Source organism: Aedes albopictus, chromosome 1 (genome assembly GCF_035046485.1).
Source record: "Aedes albopictus strain Foshan chromosome 1, AalbF5, whole genome shotgun sequence".
Classification (NCBI taxonomy): domain Eukaryota; kingdom Metazoa; phylum Arthropoda; class Insecta; order Diptera; family Culicidae; genus Aedes; species Aedes albopictus.
In genome coordinates this window covers 91,904,305-91,925,395 of record NC_085136.1, presented here as the reverse complement: position 1 = coordinate 91,925,395, position 21,091 = coordinate 91,904,305, and the positions used below count along the sequence as shown (strand labels likewise).

Here is a 21,091-nt window from a genome sequence, read left to right as displayed (position 1 = left end):
TCCAGCTGGCTTACGAACCAAACGACCGAACGGGTTCACCCTATTATCGCAACATGACCATTAATCGCGAAGGCACTCAGAGAGTTCGGTGAGAGAATCACGCATGCTCAAAGTGAGACAACATTCGCGGTTGCTCACCAATTCTCATCACTGGCAGACAAGACACTCGCCGCGATACGCAACAGCAAAGAGGAAACGGACTGAGAACCCCATCAATCAAACTCCGTGGACGGAGGACGGGAACGACATCAAACGCGTAGTGACGGGTAATATTCTCAATTTAGTTGAAAATCGGAGTTTTCGACTAGCGAAGTTGGATTTTTCTCCAAATCCATGCGTCGGACCTAACTTCGGAAGTAGTGCGCTGTATAGTAAACCTGGTCCGCTACACAGCGCACCACTTCCGAAGTTAGGTCCGACGCACGGATTTGGAACTAATCAAACACTCGGGCTTACTAGAACACATAATGGGACGTTTATTCAACTTAACACTACATAGTGGGGTTCAAACGAATATATTGGGCGGTTTATATTACAATATTTATTGCTAGCATTTATTCATAATGTTGTGTGTCTGTGTTCGTTCTCTCTAACTTCCTATCTTGTGTGCGATTTCTCTCCCTAGTTCTCTCTTCTTATCTGTCTAACGTGCTCATGTGCTCTACGCGTTCTATGTGTGTGACGTCACGACCCTTGGCGGCGCATCTGCGGGCTAGTCTGCGCTCCTGGTGTAACAACCGGATCCGCGGCGGCGGCAATTCTTCACGCACGCACGACGATCTCAACTTCGCTACGAGGCCTTAGCGGCACATCGTCTTCAGTCTGTGACTGGCAAAAAACACTCCGAGGCGCCCTCAGCGGACGCCCCCCTCCACAAAAAATGTATTGATTGGACTCACCGACTTCGCTGGCTTACTTGACCGATGTCGTTGACCTGTGGCCCAGGTCAGTGCCCCGTCCAAGACGAGCGTGTTCAACGGCGATCTGCAATGGCCACTACGCTGAATGGCGAATCGCGCATTGTCGCCAAAAGGTTGGTGATGCAATGGCGGTTGAGACGGCCGCGGCCGTCGCAGTCTGTTTGACGGGCCGATCGCTCTGCGAAAGCTGGCAATGAGGTCCCCTGCGCCTCACTCGGACGATGTGTTGACGGATCGTCCGACTTCCGGCCGGTTGACGGTTGGCCGGGAAGGTTTCCGTTCGTTGGGGGAGTCTGCGCGGTTGGGTGCGGGTAGTTTCGCTGCGAATGAAACAGCCTTACGGCTAAACCGAACACTCAGCACAAGCACAATATGGCACAAATGAGCACAATTACCTGTTCTTAATTGTTGCTAAGCTACTTCGCACACAATTCCTACACGACGCACACTTCGTACAACTAGAGAACGAACCAAATATATTTAATTAATTAAACATGCACTAACGTCACTTCAAAAATCCATACTTTGCTATGGACAACGAACAAGTTACAAACGCGCACACTTCTTATTGGCTGGGTAGTCACGAACGAAATGATCGAGTCTGTGATCCTCAGATTAAGACAAGTGAATTCTCGGACGAACCGGAAATTCGTCATTTCCCGAAACTCACCGTACACTTTCGTGATCGCAAGTCACGAAGGATAACTCGATACGATGGTCGTGCCGCTGTCCCTTTCCAACCTTTCGAAGATAATCGTGAGCCCTCCTCAGGAGAGATTCAGCAAAATGTTCGCAACCTGCGATTGCCTATGCTAAGGGATTTATTTCAAATTTACAAGTGTACTATCGAATTCCACTTGGTTATTTACAATCTTGTTCCTAACATACTTTAAGACGATATTTACAAACTTCACGTCAGAATAAACACAAAAACTATTTACAAATTTCCTGACTGCTACATTATGTCAAAAAGCTCATTACAAAAAAATGGTAAAGTACCATTACCATTTTGTAACACAATAAAGTGTGTTTACATGAAGCGGTTTTCTGCTCGTTCACTGCATTCATAGTGAAGAAAACAAAACTTCGCTAAGGTGATTTAAGCGATAAACTAAATGTAGTAACGTTTTTATTCAACCAAGAAGCAATTAAGTTCACATATCAGGTATGTATTTTGCATTACCGAAGAAAATTTAACAAGAAAGTACGATTACTCGTACTTTTTAATTGAAACAAAAAGGCACGGTAAATGGGTACCCTAAAAATCAATGGTCTCCATTCACCGTGCCCCATATTGTCCCATATACCTAGAAAAAATTGAAAATTTGAACACTCGTTTTTCTAATTAAATCTGGCAAGTTATTACTTGAAATGAATAAAAACGTAGAAAATTCACTAGGTTGGGTTGTTTTGATCTTTTTTAAACAAAATAGAATAAAATTTCTGACACACGGTGAATGGGTCCCTACTAGAGCATTTTGCTCCCAATTGTTGGTGAAAACGAAACGCTTCAGTTCATTTGTGATAAATCAGCAAGCCTTGGGCTTAATCATATTAATCATGTGAGAAATCAGCAAGATTGTTTTTTAGATTTATTAATGACAAATATTGATGAAGATTTTTGTGTGGCAGAATCCCTGACCCCATTATGGAAAAATGAAGTTTTTCACACAGCTCTTGAGTTTTCTATATTCGTATATGCCAACAACAGACCTGATGATTGTGAATTTGAAGAAGTTTTTGACTATCGTTCTGCTAACTATGAAAGTTTGAGGAAAAAACTTAGTGATATTGACTGGCAAACACTATTGAGAAATGAAGACAATATCGATGTTGCAGTTGACATATTCTACGAGAAAATGTTTGAGATAATACAGACTGAAGTACCATTAAAAAAGAAAAGACGTCATGGCAACTCAAAACATCCTGTATGGTTCATTAAAGAAATAAAAAATTTAAAAAATCGTAAGCAGAAAGCTCACAAAATTTATAAGAAAAATAGCAACAATGAAAATTTATAAAACTATTTAAATATTTGCGATCAATTAAATCTGGCCATTAATTTTGCGTTCGAAGAATACAATACAAAAACGGAGCTCGAAATAAAGTCATGCCCAAAAAATTTTTATCATCTCGTGAATAGCAAACTAAAATCAGACAACTTTCCTTCGGAAATGCAACTTGACGAAAAAACAGGTGACAACGCAGAAAAAATCTGCAAACTTTTTGCAACCTTTTTCCAAGAAGTTTATACCACTTTTTCGGAAGAAGATCGAGAGCGTGAATACTTTTCATTCATTCCAGAATATTCAAGAGACATTCGCGTTGATCATGTTAAAGTACATGAAGTTACAGACGCTCTCAACAATTTAGATGCCTCTAAAGGACCTGGACCTGACGGGATCCCACCTTTATTTTTGAAGTCTTTGTCAATGGAATTGACGGCGCCATTATTTTGGCTTTTCAACACTTCACTTAAAACAGGTAATTTTCCATCAACATGGAAAAAGTCTTTCTTAATACCCATATTCAAAAGCGGCAAGAAATCTGACGTGCGTAACTACCGAGGTATCGCTATTATTTCATGCATTCCCAAATTGTTCGAAGCAATAATTAATGGAAATTTATTTCAGCAAATCAAAAACAGGATAACTCATAATCAACATGGCTTCTTCAAAGGGCGTTCTACCAGTACAAATCTGGTGGAATTCATTAACTACTCATTGAATGCCATGGATAATGGGAACTACGTAGAGGCTATCTATACAGATTTCAGTAAAGCTTTTGACCGTATCGATATACCCATGCTACTCTTTAAATTGGAAAAAATAGGGTTCGAACCAGGTCTTCTTAAATGGGTTGAATCATACCTCACGAATCGTCAACAAATAGTTAAATTCAAAAGTGCTAAATCAAGTCCAATACATGTAACTTCAGGAGTTCCTCAAGGATCTCATTTAGGCCCACTTTTGTTTATCTTGTATGTCAATGATGTTTCTTTTATACTTAGTAAGACTAATATTCTCATATATGCTGACGACATGAAACTGTACTTCGAAATAAGAAACAATGAAGATTTTAGGTTATTCCAAAATGAAATAAATGTATTTTACACATGGTGTCAGAAAAGCCTATTGAAACTTAATATAAAAAAATGTAACTCCATTTCCATTAGCAGGAAGTTAAACACGCCAAACACAACAGTTTTGTTGGGAGGTCAACCAGTACAAAAATGTGAAAGAATAAGAGACCTTGGTGTACTAGTAGATTCTAAAGTGACATTTATAGATCATTATAATACAATCATTAACAAGGCCAATAAGATGCTTGGGTTCATAAAACGTTTTAGTTACAATTTCCACGACCCATACACAATAAAAACATTATATATTTCCTATGTTCGTTCAATACTAGAATATTGTTGTATAGTATGGTCGCCATTTTCAGATAATCACGTCAGCCGAATAGAATCTGTTCAAAAACAGTTTTTATTATTCGCTCTTCGCAAACTAGGTTGGAGATGTGGGCAGCCTCTGCCACCTTATGAAGCACGGTGCAAGCTGTTGGATATCCAAACATTAAAAGAACGTCGAAAATTCGCCATGATTTCATTTATAAATGACGTCGTATCCAACCGAGTTGATTCACAGGAAATTTTATCAAAATTGAATTTTTATGCACCTACTCGTCAATTACGGAATCGCAGTATTTTTTCTACTAATCACTATCGTACAAATTATGCCATGTTTGGACCTATAAATCGAATGATGAGGTTATATAATGAACAATGTGAGTCCATTGACTTCGGTATGTCGAAAGCTAAGCTTAAGAGACAATTGAATGTAATTCGTTATTAAAAAAATAATGTTAGGTTAAGAAAACATAGTTGTAACAAATGGTCTACATATGATTGACGACGAATAAATAAATAAATAAATAAATGAATGGTGACCTACCACGGAATCAGGCGACCTTACTACCCTCTACTAATTGTACTATATCACCAAATTTAATGACATTTTTTCTACTTTTGTGAATATTAACCTCTAATGAAAGCAATTAACAGCGGCACCAACAATGTTTATAGGATTGGTGTCAAATGACAGCCCTTATTCGCCCCAAATCTTCTTAGATCCACGGTGAATGGTGCCTTGACGGTACTCCAAATACCTTGTCCTTGAAAGTAGCTATCACAGAGGCTCCCGGGATGTTCGGGTCTGCTATGCAGAATTGCCTGGACAAGGGAGTTTTCCCAGATGTTTGGAAGCATCAGAGCCTGGTACTATTGCCAAAGGCGGGGAAACCACCAGGAGACCCGTCGGCATATAAACAAATATACTTGCTCGACACGATGTGGAAGGTACTCGAAGATCATCCTTAACAGACTGTTGAGGCACACCGAGGGTGTAAATGGTCTTCTAAGACTTGTCATCCTCTTCGGTCTTGAGACCTGGGGTATACTCTGGAAACTTGTAGTTACTTTAAATTATCGAGCAATGGGTACTAACTGCTAAGCACGCGATTAAAACTTGGTTGAATATGTATCGTTCCTCAAGTGATCGCTTTCCATTAAACAAAACCTTTATAAATCTTGCCAAATCAATTTCTAGCAGATTGAGACATTAGGTCGCGATAAATTATGCCTGAAAAATACCATAAATCAAATGCTCATCCAGTCAATCACCTGCTATGAATAGCAAGCGATCACCCGCCGTTACATCAATTACATAATTCACTCCTTCTGTGCCAATCGATTACAATCTCGTCCGGCAGATTAATCACGTGTCAACGTTCCTCCCGTCGTCAACCGCGTCGCGCTAAGCTACCAGCTACCATTTCGCAGTGCAATTAAGGTTCTGCACCACACGCCACGACGACGAGACCAGATTTTTTACTCCTTCTGTCTTCTTTCGTGAATACGTACAGGTAGGCCGCAAGGTACTCGACTTCTTCGCCACCACCAACAACATATCCAGCGTTAAAACTAGTTCACTGGGCAGTACAAACAAACACGCAGCAGTTAATGAACGTCGATTTGCCTATAGCTGCATTAGTGCACTGTCAGCAGCAGCAATGATGTGCAAACCGCCAACGCCATGTGCCACCTTCCGATCGGTGTAAACAACGCTGCGAAAGAAAGCCATGCACAAGAGCGCGAAAACCACAGCGCAGCGAAGCAACACCATCAAGGCCGATCGAGCGCCCGCCGCCACAACCGCTTTACCTACTGGTCTACAATCAGTTTTCATATTCAATAGACGAACTTGCGTTAGAGTCGAAGATTTGCGCACCATTCAATCGATAGATAAGCCCTAATATTCCATCGACGACGTAACATATCAATTGTACGTACACAGCAGAGTAGTGTACGGAAATTCCCGACTCGATAGACTAACTAAGCCATTCAATGAATGCGTCTGCGATTACGATCTCTAATGGTCTCGTTGCAGACGTTGCAGTGTTTTCATAGCTGACGCAGTTTGTCCATAACCAACCAACGACACTTATCGCGAAAATTTATGTCTGTTTTACTTTCCGCGGTATTGATATCTACCTACCAATGAAGGGGACGGTGCACGGGGGCTCCCAATTGATTTAGGAGTCTTTTGCCCACAACATTGGCGTAGTTAGGCGTTTTTCTTCGCTGACACAGCGATTCAGCCCTCTTGTTAGGTCCTGTAGCTCCCTGCTATGCAACTCCGATCCCTACACACCAATTTTTTGGAAATGCTTTCAGCACAAAAAAAATCAGCAAAATAAATTGCTGAATTTCAGCAAAATTTTTGCTGAGTTTCAGCACAACGTTGCTGATCAACTGTCAAAATTGCTGGATGGTTCAGCAAGTTGATAAATATTTGCTGATACTCAGTAAATTCGTATTGCTGAATGCAATCAGCACAAAAAAAAATCAGCAAAATTTACTGAATACCAGCAAACAAAATTTGCAGTGTACCTCCTAGTTGGAGCCAACCGGGACTTGAACAACCTTAGGGAAGATCGGGTAACCCAGGTGGGAACTTTGGTCGTATTCCGACAGGGACGGTGGTTTTCTTCGGCAACTACTGACCAAGGATTGGAAAGATTCGTGCTCACCAGTTGACGAACGAAAATGGCCTACGACTGATAGATGTCGCCGCCTTCAAGAACATGGCCATTCATAGTACTTACTTCTAGCTACACCTTACTTCTACACCTGGAGATCACCACAGAAAAGAAGTCCCAAATCGATCACGTCCTGATTGACGGACGGCACTTCTGTGACATTATCGACGTCAGAACTTATAGTGGCGCTAACATCGACTCTGACCTTTACCTGGTGATAGTGAAAATGTGCCAAAAACTCTCGGTGATTAAATACATATGGTACCGATGGCCGCCGCCTCGGTTCAATATAGAGCAACTGGAACCTCGACGCAGCGTTGCTGGACGAGGGCAAACTCAATGAAGCCCCTCTAGAGAACTGCTGGAGTATGATAGTCCAACGTTGGGAATGTGGAACGATTGGTTCAACGATGAGTGTACTGAGATTTTGGAAGAGAAGAACACTTCGGGGGTGGCCATGCTGTAGCACGGGGCTCGGCAGAACCTGGAACGATTTAAACGAACGCGAACACAGCAGACCAACCACAACCGGGAGAAAAAGCGCCGCCTGGAAGAACCGGAGTGCGAACAAATGGAATTGCTGTGACGTTCATAAGAAACACAGAAGTTCTACCAGAAGCTCAACGCATCCCGCGAAGGCTTCGTGCCGCGAGCCGAAATGTGCAGGGATAAGGACGGGAGCTTCTTGATTGACCGACGTGAGGTGATCAAAAGGTGGAAGCAACCTTACGATGAAATCCTGAATAATGCGGAGGGGGTAGACATGGAGGATCAAGCCAACGAAAGAAATGACCACGTCAGTACAGCAGAGAGCAACAACGAGCCAACACTCACGATGAAGGAAGTTAAGATAGTTATCCGGCAGCTCAAGAACAATAAGTCATCTGGTAAGGAGGCATCGGAGCTGAACAATCTTGATGAAAAAGTTGACCACCTGCCTGTACCGGTTAACAGTCCGGATATGGGAGACCGAATAGCTAACGGAGGAGTGGAAGTAAGGCGTCATTTTCTCCATCTTCAAGCAAGATGACAAGTTGGAGTCTACAAAGTACTATCCTAGATCATCTTCCGTCGTCTTTCACCTAAAGTAAATGAGATAGTGGGAAGTTACCAAGCCGGTTTCATCGACGGCCGATCGACAACGGACCAGATCTTCAACGTATGGCAAACCCTCAAGAAATGCCGTGAATACCAGGTCCCAACGTACCACCAATTCATCGACTTTGAGGTGGCATACGACAGTATCGACCGCACAGAGCTATGGAAAATCATGGACGAGAACAACTTTCCCGTGAAGCTTACCAAACTGATAAAAGAAACGATGGACGGTGTGCAGAACACGTAAGGATTTTGGATGAACTACCCTGATGTGATTCCTGATTGGAGTCAGTAACGCAAGTGCTGCCAGTATTTATTACACGTTAAATCCATACAAGTTAAATTCATGATAACAAATATCATATCACCCTCCTCTCTTTATAGCTCACATATTTACTCTGATTAATCAAGAACAAAATCCTTAAACTTCAGCGGTCTACGAACTTGACGTTGAGGACGATCATCAGCTTGCGTTGTCTCAGATGTTGATGTTGAGTAAGCTCCCCTGCTTGTTTGATTGGTACAGCTGCTTCTGGATGTGCTTCCGGATTCTGCCAGGGGCTCCGCTTTGATTGATTGATTGGTGTTCGGCGTACTGGTCACTGCCAGCGGATCTTCGAAACTGAGGTAACGGTCATCAGTATCTTCAGCTTCTCGTTCTGGCAATACCATTCCTGTTCCATCTCTGATGTGTACACGGTTACGACGATAGTTGCTCCCATTAACTTCGATGCTGTAGTCCCGGTCACTCAAAACTTCAGCTACTCGCCCTCTGGTCCACTGATGAGTTGCTTCAGGCCTCAACTGGACGTACACATCCTGTCCTCTCACCAGAGCCGGTAGTGGCTGAGACTTGCGGTCGTGATAGAACTTGGATTTGAATTGTCTCATCTCTATTTGATCACTGATTTTGGTCGAGTTACACCTAGCACCTTCAATTGGTCGAGGGGAACAGGCCATAGCCCCCGGATGTTTCGTCCCATTACTTTCTGGGCAGGCGAATAACCATCTGCTTGAGGTGTGTTTCGCCATTCCAAAATCGCCAACCAATAGTCTTTGCCGTCGTGTAGCGCCTTCTTGATGATATTTTTGACTATTTTGATAGCCGACTCAGCCTTTCCGTTCGCAGTATGGTGATAGGGTGCGCTAGTTGAATGAGCGATTCCGTATTTCTTCATGAACGTTTGCCATTCAACGCTGACGAATTGCTTCGCTGAGTCCGTAATTGCTTTACGTGGGATGCCAAATCTACTGAATATCTGCTTTGTACATTCGACCAAATTGTGGGTTGCCTGGCTATTGAGAATGTTGACCTCGAAAAAGTTGGAGAAGTGGTCTACCGTTACAAGTATCAACAACTTTTTGTCGCCGCAGGATACCTCTCCGATGTCCAAGGACACGATCTCGAACGGGAACGTTGCTGTTTGACAGGTTTGCATCGGTTCACTCTGCTGGTACCCCTTGAACCGGTTACAGATTTCGCAGGTCTTCACGAAGTTCCGTAGATGATCGTTCATGTTCGGCCAAAAGACTATTCCGCGAGCCTTTCGCAGAATCGCCTGCTCTCCTTGGTGGTTGTAGTGTAACAACTCGGACACTTTCTTCCGGTAAGCCGTTGGGACAACTACACGATCGTTTCGTAGGATGATACCGTCCTGGATCACCAGTTCTTGTCGAAATCCGTGATAGGGTTTGATGCAATCAGCCATCGTTGATTTGTCTTCGGGCCAACCGTTCATAATGACAGTCTTGAGATTCTGCAGAACTTCATCCTGTTGAGTCTCTCGCCGGATTTGATCCAACACTGCATCCTGCATATCCACCTCGTCCAAAGCGTTCACGCTTTCGATCCCGTACCACAGCTTACTCCATTCGTCATCTTCCCTTCCCTTCTTCACGTCAATATTTCTCGATAGTGTATCCGCCAAGACCATTTTGGAACCCTTTACATACCTGATCTCCAAGCTGTATCTCTGCAGACTCAGCAACATTTGCTTGATTCGATTGGGTGCCGCGGCCAATGGTTTCTTAAAGATGGTTTGTAACGGCTGATGGTCCGACTCCACAATCACCTTCTTCCCTCCGAATATGTATTGGTCAAAACGTTTACACGCAAACAGGATCGCCAGCGTCTCCTTCTCGATTTGCGCGTATCGCTGCTCTGTAACCGACAACATTCTGGACGCGAACATTATCGGCCGGCCTTCTTGGAGCAACACCGCACCCAACGCATATCCGCTCGCATCGCATTGTATAGTTGTTTGCAGTTCAGGGTCGAAATACTTCAGTGACGAAATGTTGGTAATCTTCTCCTTCAACAGGTTGAAAGATACCTGCTCCGGTTTTCCCCAAGTCCACCGATCTCCTTTCAATAAGTTTCTCAGGGGCACACTTACCTCCGATAGACGAGGGATGAACTTCGCCATGTACGTCGCCAGTCCCATGAACCGATGTAGCTCGGCCATGTTCTTCGGCTCAGGCATCTCTTGTATTGCCGATGTTTTCAGAGGATCCGGTTTCAGGCCTTCTTTTGACTATATATGTCTTAAAAACCGCACCTCCGTCTGATTCAGCTTCATCTTGTTCCGGTTCAGCTTTATTCCCTTCTCTTGACAACGTTGCAAAAGGGCGGCTAGATTTTTGTTATGATCCTCCGTGGCTTCCTGCTGTGTTTTTCCTCGCCCAACACAGAGGATATCATCAACGAGCACCTCGATACCATCCAGCCCATGTAGTGCTTCTTGGAATTTGAGCTGAAAAATTCCTGGCGCACATGACAGACCGAAGGGCAGCCTCTTCCAGACGTACCTACCCTCGGGTGTCCAGAAAGCTGTCAATCTGCTGCTACTGTCGGTCAACTCTACGTGCCAAAATCCGTTTCGGACGTCTAGTGTCGAAAACACCTTGGCATCCTTCAGATCTGGAAGTATCTCCTCCAAGGTTGCCATCTGATACCTCGGACGCCTGATGGCACGATTCAAATCCGTAGGATCCAGGCAAATTCGAATTTTGTCCTTCCGCATCACTATGACGATATTACTCGTCCACTCTGTAGGTTCATTCACTTTTTCTATCAGTCCTCTTTTCTCAAGATTCTCCAGTTCACTGATCAACTTTCCTCTTACCTGCACCGGTACTCTTCTCGGCTCTTGTACTCTCGGTAGCTCGTCATTCAGTTCAATGTTTACTTTTCCTTTCAGTTTTCCGTCCCCCACAAATACATCACTGAACCGCTCCACGACTTCGTCTGCTTCTTCCTTTATCACACTTTCCCGCTTCGCTTCTTCATCGCACACTTTCACACTCTTTATGCTCACGATTCCCAGCGCAATGCATGTTTTGTAGCCAAGAAGAGGCATGGGCAAGATTTTCGAAGGCAAGTCAACTACTTGGAAAGCCACTCTGAACCGCTTCGATTCCCCACGGTGCCGCAGTACGGATTTACCGACCGCCGGAACCATTTGACCACCAAATCCCTTCAACTTCGTATCACTAGGTTCAAGCTCCGTTTGACCACCGGTAATGTACTTCAGTGCATGCAATGTGATTACATTGCATGACGCGCCAGTATCGACTTGACACCGAGTCTTCTTTGCCTCATCGCTCTTTCCCACTGAAAAACTGATCTCGGTAGTGATTTTCTTATCTACAACATTGACCTCTTCCACATTGGCCACATAGTCGGACGAATCACTATCACTTTCTTCGATGTTGTCTACTTTCTTCGTGTGCCTTTTCTTCGGATTGCGTGATTCTTCAGATCTTGATTCTTCTTTCTTCTCTGGCTTCATGCGGCAAACCCTCGCATAATGATTTTGCTTCCCACAGCTGCGACACGTGACTCCATTTGCTGGGCACTCTTCACGGTTACCAATCTTATGGTCATCGCGCCCGCAATATTTGCACTTCACTCGCTCTCTGTACTTCGATTTTTCCACTTTGCACTTCGCGATAGTTTCCGGTTCCCCTTCCGGTTCGCGTGGCTCTTGCTTCACTTTCATCGCCGTCAGACGATCGTCAACTAGCTTCTGTGCCCGACAAATATCAATCGCACCAGCCAATGTTAGGTTCACTGTTTTCAGCAATGCTTTCCGCGTATCGTCAGACCTGATTCCGACCACTATGCGGTCACGAATCATGGAGTCCTTAAGATTTCCAAAATTGCACGACACAGACAACTTTCTCAGCCGACTGACGAACTCGATCACTTCTTCGCTTTCCCGTTGCACAGCCGTATTGAAGACAAAACGTTCGTATGTCTTGTTAGTCTGGGGCAAACAGTATCCCCCCAACGCGTTTAGGATCACTCCAGGATTCACTTGATACGCCACTGGGAGCAGCGTGTCCAACACCTTGACGGCATCCAACCCCAAGAAATTCTTCAGCAGCGCAACCTTAATGTTATCCGGCTTTGCTTCGATCTCGGAAGCTAACACAAAAATGTCCCATGACTGTCGGAAATCGCGAAAAGCCTCTGCGAGATTTTCACTTGACAGGTTCAGAAACTGCGGTGGATGCACACCAATAACACTCATGTTGACGTTTGTCTTTTCACTGTTCCTTTGCGATACGGGACGTGCCCTGCTTCGTTGCTGCACTTATCTTCTTCTTGCGATTTTCTCACTCCGTTCGCGCCGTCAATTACGCCGAAACTGACGCCGAACTTTTTCGCTCACGAATGCTTTCTTAATTCACGAAATCAGCACTTTCCTCGACGCCTTCTGTCGTGATTATCACTTCTACGCGTTATACACCTCGTTTCACTACTTTTCGCGGTTTTCTTACGCAAAAATAGCGATAAAAGTTTTCACTTCTGACACCATGATGTGATTCCTGATTGGAGTCAGTAACGCAAGTGCTGCCAGTATTTATTACACGTTAAATCCATACAAGTTAAATTCATGTTAACAAATATCATATCATACCCAGTTCATTAGAATCTCGACGGGGACTGCGACAACACTACCTCGTTTGTAATGATGTTGTCCGATGTAAACCAGCCCATACTGCATACCCATACTCCAGTCACGATTCTGGAATTCTTCAGTTAAAGGAGTTTTCTCTACATCCCTTAGAAAAGGAATTTTAGTTCGAATAATACGGCCCATCAACAGCTGAGTTGGAGTTTTTCCAGTTACAGAGTGTGGAGTGGAGTAGTACATGATAAGGAACTCATTTAGATCCTTTTGCCAATGAAATAATTTGCAGTCGTTTTAACAGTGAACGATTTTGTCTTTCGCTTTCTTTTGTGGCCAGTTGGGTATGTATTCTGAAATTGAGAAAAAGTACCTGTATTTTGTTTCACAGTAGTCGCTCACTTCCGAACTGAGAATTTTTTTGACATTGTCCAACGTAATTATGCGAGGGAATACAAAACGCGTAAATTCATATGTATACATATACTATAGTCTGTGTTGACTGTGTCCTTGCTGGTTATTTTTGTCATAAATTCGACTTCTTTATAATCGCCGGAAAGCAACGGATTATTCACTAAAATGTCATTTCCATAGTGCTCTCTTCCAATGGAAACATGCAAACAAAAGAACATGTAAATAAATAATGAAATAAATACAGCACAACGGATGTTCCGATTTACGAGAAGCAGTAACTTGAATGAAAGATAACTTGAGTGAAATATTGCACCACATAAGCGTGCAGCATGAAAACGATGGCGCCATCTTTAGGTGAGTAGGGGAATGTAGTTCTCAATTTCCATTTCCGTATGTTCCTGTACACTCTAAGAAGTATACCTTCGCTTAGCAGCTTTGGTTTGGTTTGACTCAAAAATTAGTAATTGTTTGTCTTTTCCATCCACTCTTTTAAACGTGGTTGTGAAAGGTTGAAAAAATGTTTCACTTGCTTATTGTGAAAATTATGAACATTAATCGAGAATTCTAGCTAACATGTTTTGAGCGTTCTAATTGGAAGTAAGAAATTCCAACTGGGATCAACCCGGGGTACCTGGAGGGTTTCGACATGTGTGAAGTACGTGCGTAAGAAAAAAAATCTTGTGGAACATTGTGATTTTGCATTCTTTGCGTTTAGTATCGATCAGGTGCAATGTAATTATAAAAGTTCTCTCTGACATGTTTCTTCACAGGGAAAAAATTCTACTCAATGACTGAGTTGGCCTCACTCAGAAATCGAAAAATCCTTCGTTTTCTTATTCAGTTTCCGTTAAAAGTGGGACAACCCATTGCCAATTGGCTTTCAAGGGCAAAACAAAACATACTTTTACCCATCTTTGTTTCGGTAGCGCAACTACCGAACTGATGATGTTTACCTTTTTTTACATACCTATCAACATAATCTGTTGGGGGAATTATTTTATTTTTCCTACTTACAACCCACATCCGACAGTTTTTTTAAGTGGGAATGGTAGAACTTTCAATTCCCTCGGTCACACGTATATTAGTTTTGCATTTTGTTCCACCATTTCCGTGAAAAATGAGATCCGGCTTGTGCAAGTGAGGAGTTGAGGTTAGAATTGTAGGATATTCTAGGTTAGATTTGCTATCCACTTCGCCTGAACGATTTTCAGACCCAGAAATATCGTACTTCTAATTAGTTTTCACTGCCGTAAAAAATACTGTTGTGCTCAGAATAAACAGTTATACCTTCGGATCACACTCATTTACTCGTAAATCTCAATCTGACTGTAAAAATAATGAATTTCTTTCCAATGTTTTGAAACCCCGAACGAATTTGACATTGCTTTCGGGAAGCATCATCACGACGACGACAACACTCCCAAGCGGTCGAATCGTCGTTTTGGGGGCGAATGGGTTGTCCCACTTTTAGCCGAAACTGAGCAAGAAAACAAAGGATTTTTCGATTTCTGAGTAACACCAACTCAGTAATTGAGTAGAATTTTTTCTCGGTGTTGTCCAACCTTACAACAGGAAATCAGTAACAAATTTTGAAAACGACGTATAATCAATGCTACACCATTGATTATACGTCGTTTTCAAAATTTGTTACTGAAATAGTAGTTTACGCAACAAGGTGCAGAATGACGATTTTTACAGCACGAGTCGTACATTTATCCAACGAGGCTTGCCGAGTTGGATAATTACGACGAGTGCTGGAAAAATCGAGTTCTGCACCGAGTTGCTGTAGTGAAATGGATAATATATAACCCCTTAACTTTCTGACAATTCTAAATAATAAATAAATACATTCGTAGCTGTGCTGCCTTTTATGTTATTTAAAATTGATTATAAATAAATAAATAAATAAATAAAAAAAAAAGAATGATTCTTTTATATACGCGGCTGATATTCATTACTTCTAAGAGAAAAAATATTACCGTGCATCATGCACTGCAGGACTGTTTTATCGATGGTGCTTTGACAGAAACTTCTGAAGGGGGTAGATAGAAGGTTTCAGGATAGAAGAAAGAGAAAAACGCAAGTCGAAACGCAAAGTCCGAGCCGGAAGTCATTTGGCTAGATGAAAGAGAAGGAAAATAAACTCGTCATTCTGTGAACGAATTTTGTGAGCAGCGGTTCGATTTTGGTTTCGCTCCGAAAATTTGGAAATTAATTTTATTTTAAAATCTTATTCGTGAAAACACGACACCGACAAGCGTTCTCTTGCGTTCACATGCGTCGAAGCAGCTCCATCGCATCTCCGCACTCATCGCAACTCATCTACTATGTGCGGTTTATGCGTTCTGCATATAGTTTCCACAGAGTGTGCTTCGACGCTTATCCGATCTCTTTTCTCTTTGCATCGCACCTTACCCACTATGTGCTCAACGTAACGGAGATCTAGCCAACCCACTTCTTGCGTTACCGACACCGCTAGATTTTTTTATATTTATTGATTTGGCTCATTTTGAATCCCACGAGTGGCTCTCAATTCGCGAGAGAACACGTTTAAAGTAGATTTATCAAATTTTCTGCGACGGCCTACTTATGAACAAATTCATGGTTTCGTTAATCGGACACTAGGTAAATATACATCCTAATCAAGTGAAGCGCCTGCAGATTAATCATGCTTCGAAGTGTGTGCATGTGAAATGTGTGGACCAAGCAATGGCTGAAAAAATAGTTGAAGAACACGACGGGCGCCATGAGCTGGAGGTGCAAGGCAGCAAGCATCGAATACGGTTGGTGATTGACAACGGTTGCACTGAGGTCAAAGTTCATGACCTCTCCGAGAGTGTGAGCAATGAAGATGTGACGGTTTTTTTGCGTCATTTCGGCGATGTGCATGATGTGAAGGAATTGAGTTGGGGTCCCTCATTCCCATATCAACATATTTCTTCTGGCGTACGTGTAGCACGTATGACACTTCGTACCCACATCCGATCGTTTGTAACGATACAAGGTGAAGAAACATTAATTACATACCGTAATCAACCAGCCTCGTATCATTGCTTGTGCTTCAAAAGTTCTATCATCTACGGAGCAGCGTTATCCACAAACGCAGAAAGAAGCCCTCGCGGTTGTCTGGGGAGTGGAGCGATTCAGCTGTTACTTGTTAACGACGACGTTCGTCGTCCGGACGGATGCGGAGGCCAACGAGTATATCTACAACGCCAGCCACCGATTGGGTAGGAGAGCAGTAACGCGTGCTGAAGGATGGGCATTGAGGTTGCAGTCCTTTGATTTCACTGTTAAGCGAATTCCTGGAGACGAGAATGTAGCAGATGCCCTGTCAAGGCTAATTCCTGTGACGCAGGAAACTGAATGTTTCGATGACGATGAGGAAAAACACTTTTTGCGTGCCTTGGACGTAGGATGTATGGAGCTCACGTGGTCAGAAATTGAAAGTGCGTCGGAAGATGATGCTGAACTACGACTGGTACGGGAAGCGCTGGAAAAGAAGAAATGGTCGAATGAAATAAGGATCTACGAGGCTCAAAGGAAAAGGATACACTGTCTCGGACCTTTAGTTTTCAAGGATGAGCGTACCATTCTCCCTCAATCTCTTCGGGTCAGGGCCCTTGAATCAGCTCATGGAGGGCATGTAGGTGAGGTGGCCATGAAGCGCATAATGCGCCAATTTTTCTGGTGGCCGAAAATGTCTGCTGAGGTTTCCCGGTTTGTTAAGAGTTGTGAAACTTGTGCACTCCTGTCTAAACGCAACCCTCCGGTTCCGCTCGTGTCAAGAGAACTTCCGGAGGGTCCATGGGAAGTACTCCAAATTGATTTCTTGTCTGTACCCAATTTTGGATCGGGGGAGTTTTTGGTCGTGATCGACACATATTCTCGATACCTCCATGTAGTCGAGATGAAGTCTATGGATGCGGATAGCACGAACTCTGCATTGAGTGAAGTGTTTCAGATCTGGGGACTGCCAATCGTTATGCAGAGCGACAACGGGCCGCCGTTCCAAAGCACAGCTTTCGTCGATTTCTGGAAGGACAAAGGGATTGAAATACGCAAAGCTATACCTCTAAGTCCGCAGTCCAACGGAGCCGTCGAAAGGCAGAACCAGGGAATCCTAAAAGCTCTGTCTGCCTCCCGACTTGATGGTAGAAATTGGCGGGTTGCGCTTCAAGAGTACGTCCACCGACACAATACGCTGGTCCCACACTCACGGCTGTTGGTAACCCCTTTCGAATTAATGGTAGGGTGGAAACATCGGGGCACGTTCCCAAGCTTGTGGGATGGTTCATCGAACGAGGAGCTTGATCGTACGGAGGTTCGTGATCGAGACGCGGAAGCAAAACTTGCGAGTAAAGTATATGCGGATTCGGTGCGTGGTGCCAAAGACTCCGACATCAAAATCGGTGACGTGGTTTTGCTTGCCCAACAAAAACGGTCGAAAACGGATCCGACATTTTCAGCGGAACGCTTCAGAGTTGTGGCTAAAGAGGGGTCAAAAGTTGTTATCATGAGTAAAGCAGGTGTGCAATATGCAAGAAATATTCGGGAAATCAAAAAAGCACCTGATTGCGGGTCGAATGGAGTTTCAGTGGAGGTGATGGAATCCCAAGGAAATCTCAACGGAACTTCAATACTTGAGAATGCCGCTGGAGAGTCAGGGAACGATTCAGTTTTGGATCAGCCAGTCAAGGAGTCACGATCGCTTCGCAAGAGAGATTTGATAAAACGTCCTGCCCGGCTGGATGACAATTTCGTGTACCGTGTGTTCCACTAGCTTCCAATCTGCGAAATGATGTTCGTGAAGCAATGCAAAGGATGAAAAGCAGTTTTGCAAGTGCCATGGAAACCAAAGCAAACTTTGATTGGTAATAAAAGGGTAAAATAACTGACTTGCTTTGTTTTTTTAATTGGTAGTATGAGTCCTGGTGGGTGGAATATAGTTAAGGCATGGTAAGTAAGCAATTCCATAGTATTTTTTTATTGAGGGTGAAAGAAGTGGCAGAAACATTATTTTGGTGCGTAACATGAGGGAGGGGTATTCTGGATTTTTGTTTTAGAGGGGTTGTTGGTTGTCTTTCAGCAATGTTTGTAGACTGCGAACAAAACTAACCTTTGTAGAGAATTATCATGAATTTCCTTAAAGAGGCTTTAAGCTTTTACTTGATCATGATTTTCAATATTATTTTTCTATCTATGGTAGTTTACTGATCGTCTTGAATGCATATTTTAATAAAAGAGTACAGAAGGAGAAGGATGTAGTGAAATGGATAATATATAACCCCTTAACTTTCTGACAATTCTAAATAATAAATAAATACATTCGTAGCTGTGCTGCCTTTTATGTTATTTAAAATTGATTATAAATAAATAAATAAATAAATAAAAAAAAAAGAATGATTCTTTTATATACGCGGCTGATATTCATTACTTCTAAGAGAAAAAATATTACCGTGCATCATGCACTGCAGGACTGTTTTATCGATGGTGCTTTGACAGAAACTTCTGAAGGGGGTAGATAGAAGGTTTCAGGATAGAAGAAAGAGAAAAACGCAAGTCGAAACGCAAAGTCCGAGCCGGAAGTCATTTGGCTAGATGAAAGAGAAGGAAAATAAACTCGTCATTCTGTGAACGAATTTTGTGAGCAGCGGTTCGATTTTGGTTTCGCTCCGAAAATTTGGAAATTAATTTTATTTTAAAATCTTATTCGTGAAAACACGACAGTTGCGTACAACGTTTTTTGCAATTTCATAAATTACCCTTAAGGATAGTTTTCAACAAAACTTGTTCATCAAACTGCACACTGATGTTCATAGCCAATGCTTAAGAAAATCTGATCATAATAGGTTAAACTGTGCAGTTGTCACAATTTTTCAAAACTGCGTCGGGAAAGCATCAAGAAGTTGACCTAAACTGAAAATAGTGCTGTAATAGTTCATTACGCAACGCAAATCAGTGCTGTAATGAACCATTACAGCACTGTTAATTTGGTGTGGGAAAGTAGGCCTTTTCCTGTCAGATTTGCGTGAGGTAAAACAGCCTATTACGATGAGAAATTGCAAAAAATAAATTCCAGTTGCTTTTGTTAAACTGCTACACGAGATGATCGTATTGCTTGACTCAATATAGATTAGTAGGCTAAGTGTACCAGTAATCATATTTATGGTTCTCTATTGGAGTATTTCCAGTCCATCCCAAAGCTAGAGCTGTTTGATCATCAGTCATGTCAGTTGACTACTGATTTTGCACCACCGTCACTATCACTGTAGAGCCTGGTCAATATCTACACCATAGGTTTCCAAACTTTTTTGGTTGGCGACCCCCCTCGCTACTGGGCTGATTTATCGCGACCCACCAGGGAAAATGTAAACTTAAATACTAAAAAGAAATTGAACTTTTTCATGAAACCGAAAAAAACCGCAATTTTATTATACTCTTAAACAATGACTATATCAGTAACAAATTTTGAAAACGACGTATAATCAATGCTACACCATTGATTATACGTCGTTTTCAATATGTGTTACTGATATGTACTTTAAAGTTATTGTAACCATCATCATCTAAAAAATATTATAACATAAACATATAATCAACACTTATACCAATATCAATAAAGTGAAACTGTCTCTCATAACCCCCCTTCCGAAGGCCGACGACCCCCCTGGGAGGTCGCGACCCACAGTTTGGGAACCTATGATCTACACGACAATGACAGGCAACTACTTGATACTGACTCGCACTCTAAATCGCAATCATTGAAGACGACCCAGCCAAGGGCTGAAAGTCACTTTAATAAAGACAAAAGCAACCATTGTCTATGTTAGATGACAATGTGTTTTACCTCAGTGTAGTTTTTTTTTCTAAAGGTCATTTAAGTATCCTCAAACATCTTCGAAGACATCATTTCCACAAACCGTTTTGGAATTACAGTTCTTTTTAAAAAAGAAAATTAATTTTTATGTACGACCTTGTCAAAAGTTAGGTGAAGAGTATTGCAAAAAAGTACACTACACGCAAAAAAATCCGTTCCGATATACACGGAGAAAACAAAGTACCCAAATATAAGTTTTTTTTCACCCAACTTCGGGGTTGCATGCGGGAACCCATATTTGAGTTCGTGGAAGCGATGTTGAAGTGGGTTTTTTACATTTGACCCCGTGCGGCAAAGTACCTACCGGCTAAGTTTTTTCACACAACTGCTAGTTCAAAATACTCAAATTTGAGTTCTATGCTGTTTACTCAATTTTGGCTTCCCGCACCGAACTGGCATAGTTCAGTTGTTTTGCTCTTCGCTCTCTCTGACAACAACAAAGAGAGTGGATGAGAGAGAAGACAAAAAAGAACTCAAAAGTGAGTTTAAAAATACTCAAATTTAGGTACTTGAGTTTCTCCGTGTACGTGAACTCCCAGTCACGGCAACGGGAACAAACGAGAACTATGCATATATGTACAAAATCTGCACTGTGATATAAACTGATTAGCACTTGAATTCGCACTACTGTCTAATCTGTTTGATATCAATTCAATATCATTCGAAAAAGAACATTCAATGCCTCTTCAATTTCAATGAAACTTCACTTCAATTCATTATTGACAATGTTTTGATTTCAAAACTAGAATTAAAAAAATAAT

The 21,091-nt window shown here is 42.4% G+C and overlaps 2 protein-coding genes and 1 long non-coding RNA gene across 3 annotated transcripts; 1 reads left to right on the top strand and 2 right to left on the bottom strand.

Annotated features, from left to right (window-relative positions):
- Positions 1-451: 451 nt before the first annotated feature.
- Positions 452-1,722, bottom strand: LOC134285267 (uncharacterized). The gene is made up of 3 exons (XR_009996255.1): positions 1,445-1,722; positions 1,316-1,378; positions 452-1,263 (listed from the first exon to the last, which is right to left on the bottom strand). It is a non-coding gene; the product is annotated as an uncharacterized LOC134285267 (long non-coding RNA).
- An 8,932-nt stretch (positions 1,723-10,654) lies between these two features.
- On the bottom strand, positions 10,655-12,655 carry LOC134288732 (uncharacterized protein K02A2.6-like). Its single transcript, XM_062854490.1, has one exon. The coding sequence runs from the start codon at positions 12,653-12,655 to the stop codon at positions 10,655-10,657; it is 2,001 nt and encodes a 666-aa protein (XP_062710474.1).
- Positions 12,656-17,360: 4,705 nt separating this feature from the next.
- On the top strand, positions 17,361-18,233 carry LOC134288729 (uncharacterized). The gene has a single exon (XM_062854483.1). It carries the CDS (start codon positions 17,361-17,363, stop codon positions 18,231-18,233), a length of 873 nt encoding a protein of 290 aa, XP_062710467.1.
- Positions 18,234-21,091: the final 2,858 nt, after the last annotated feature.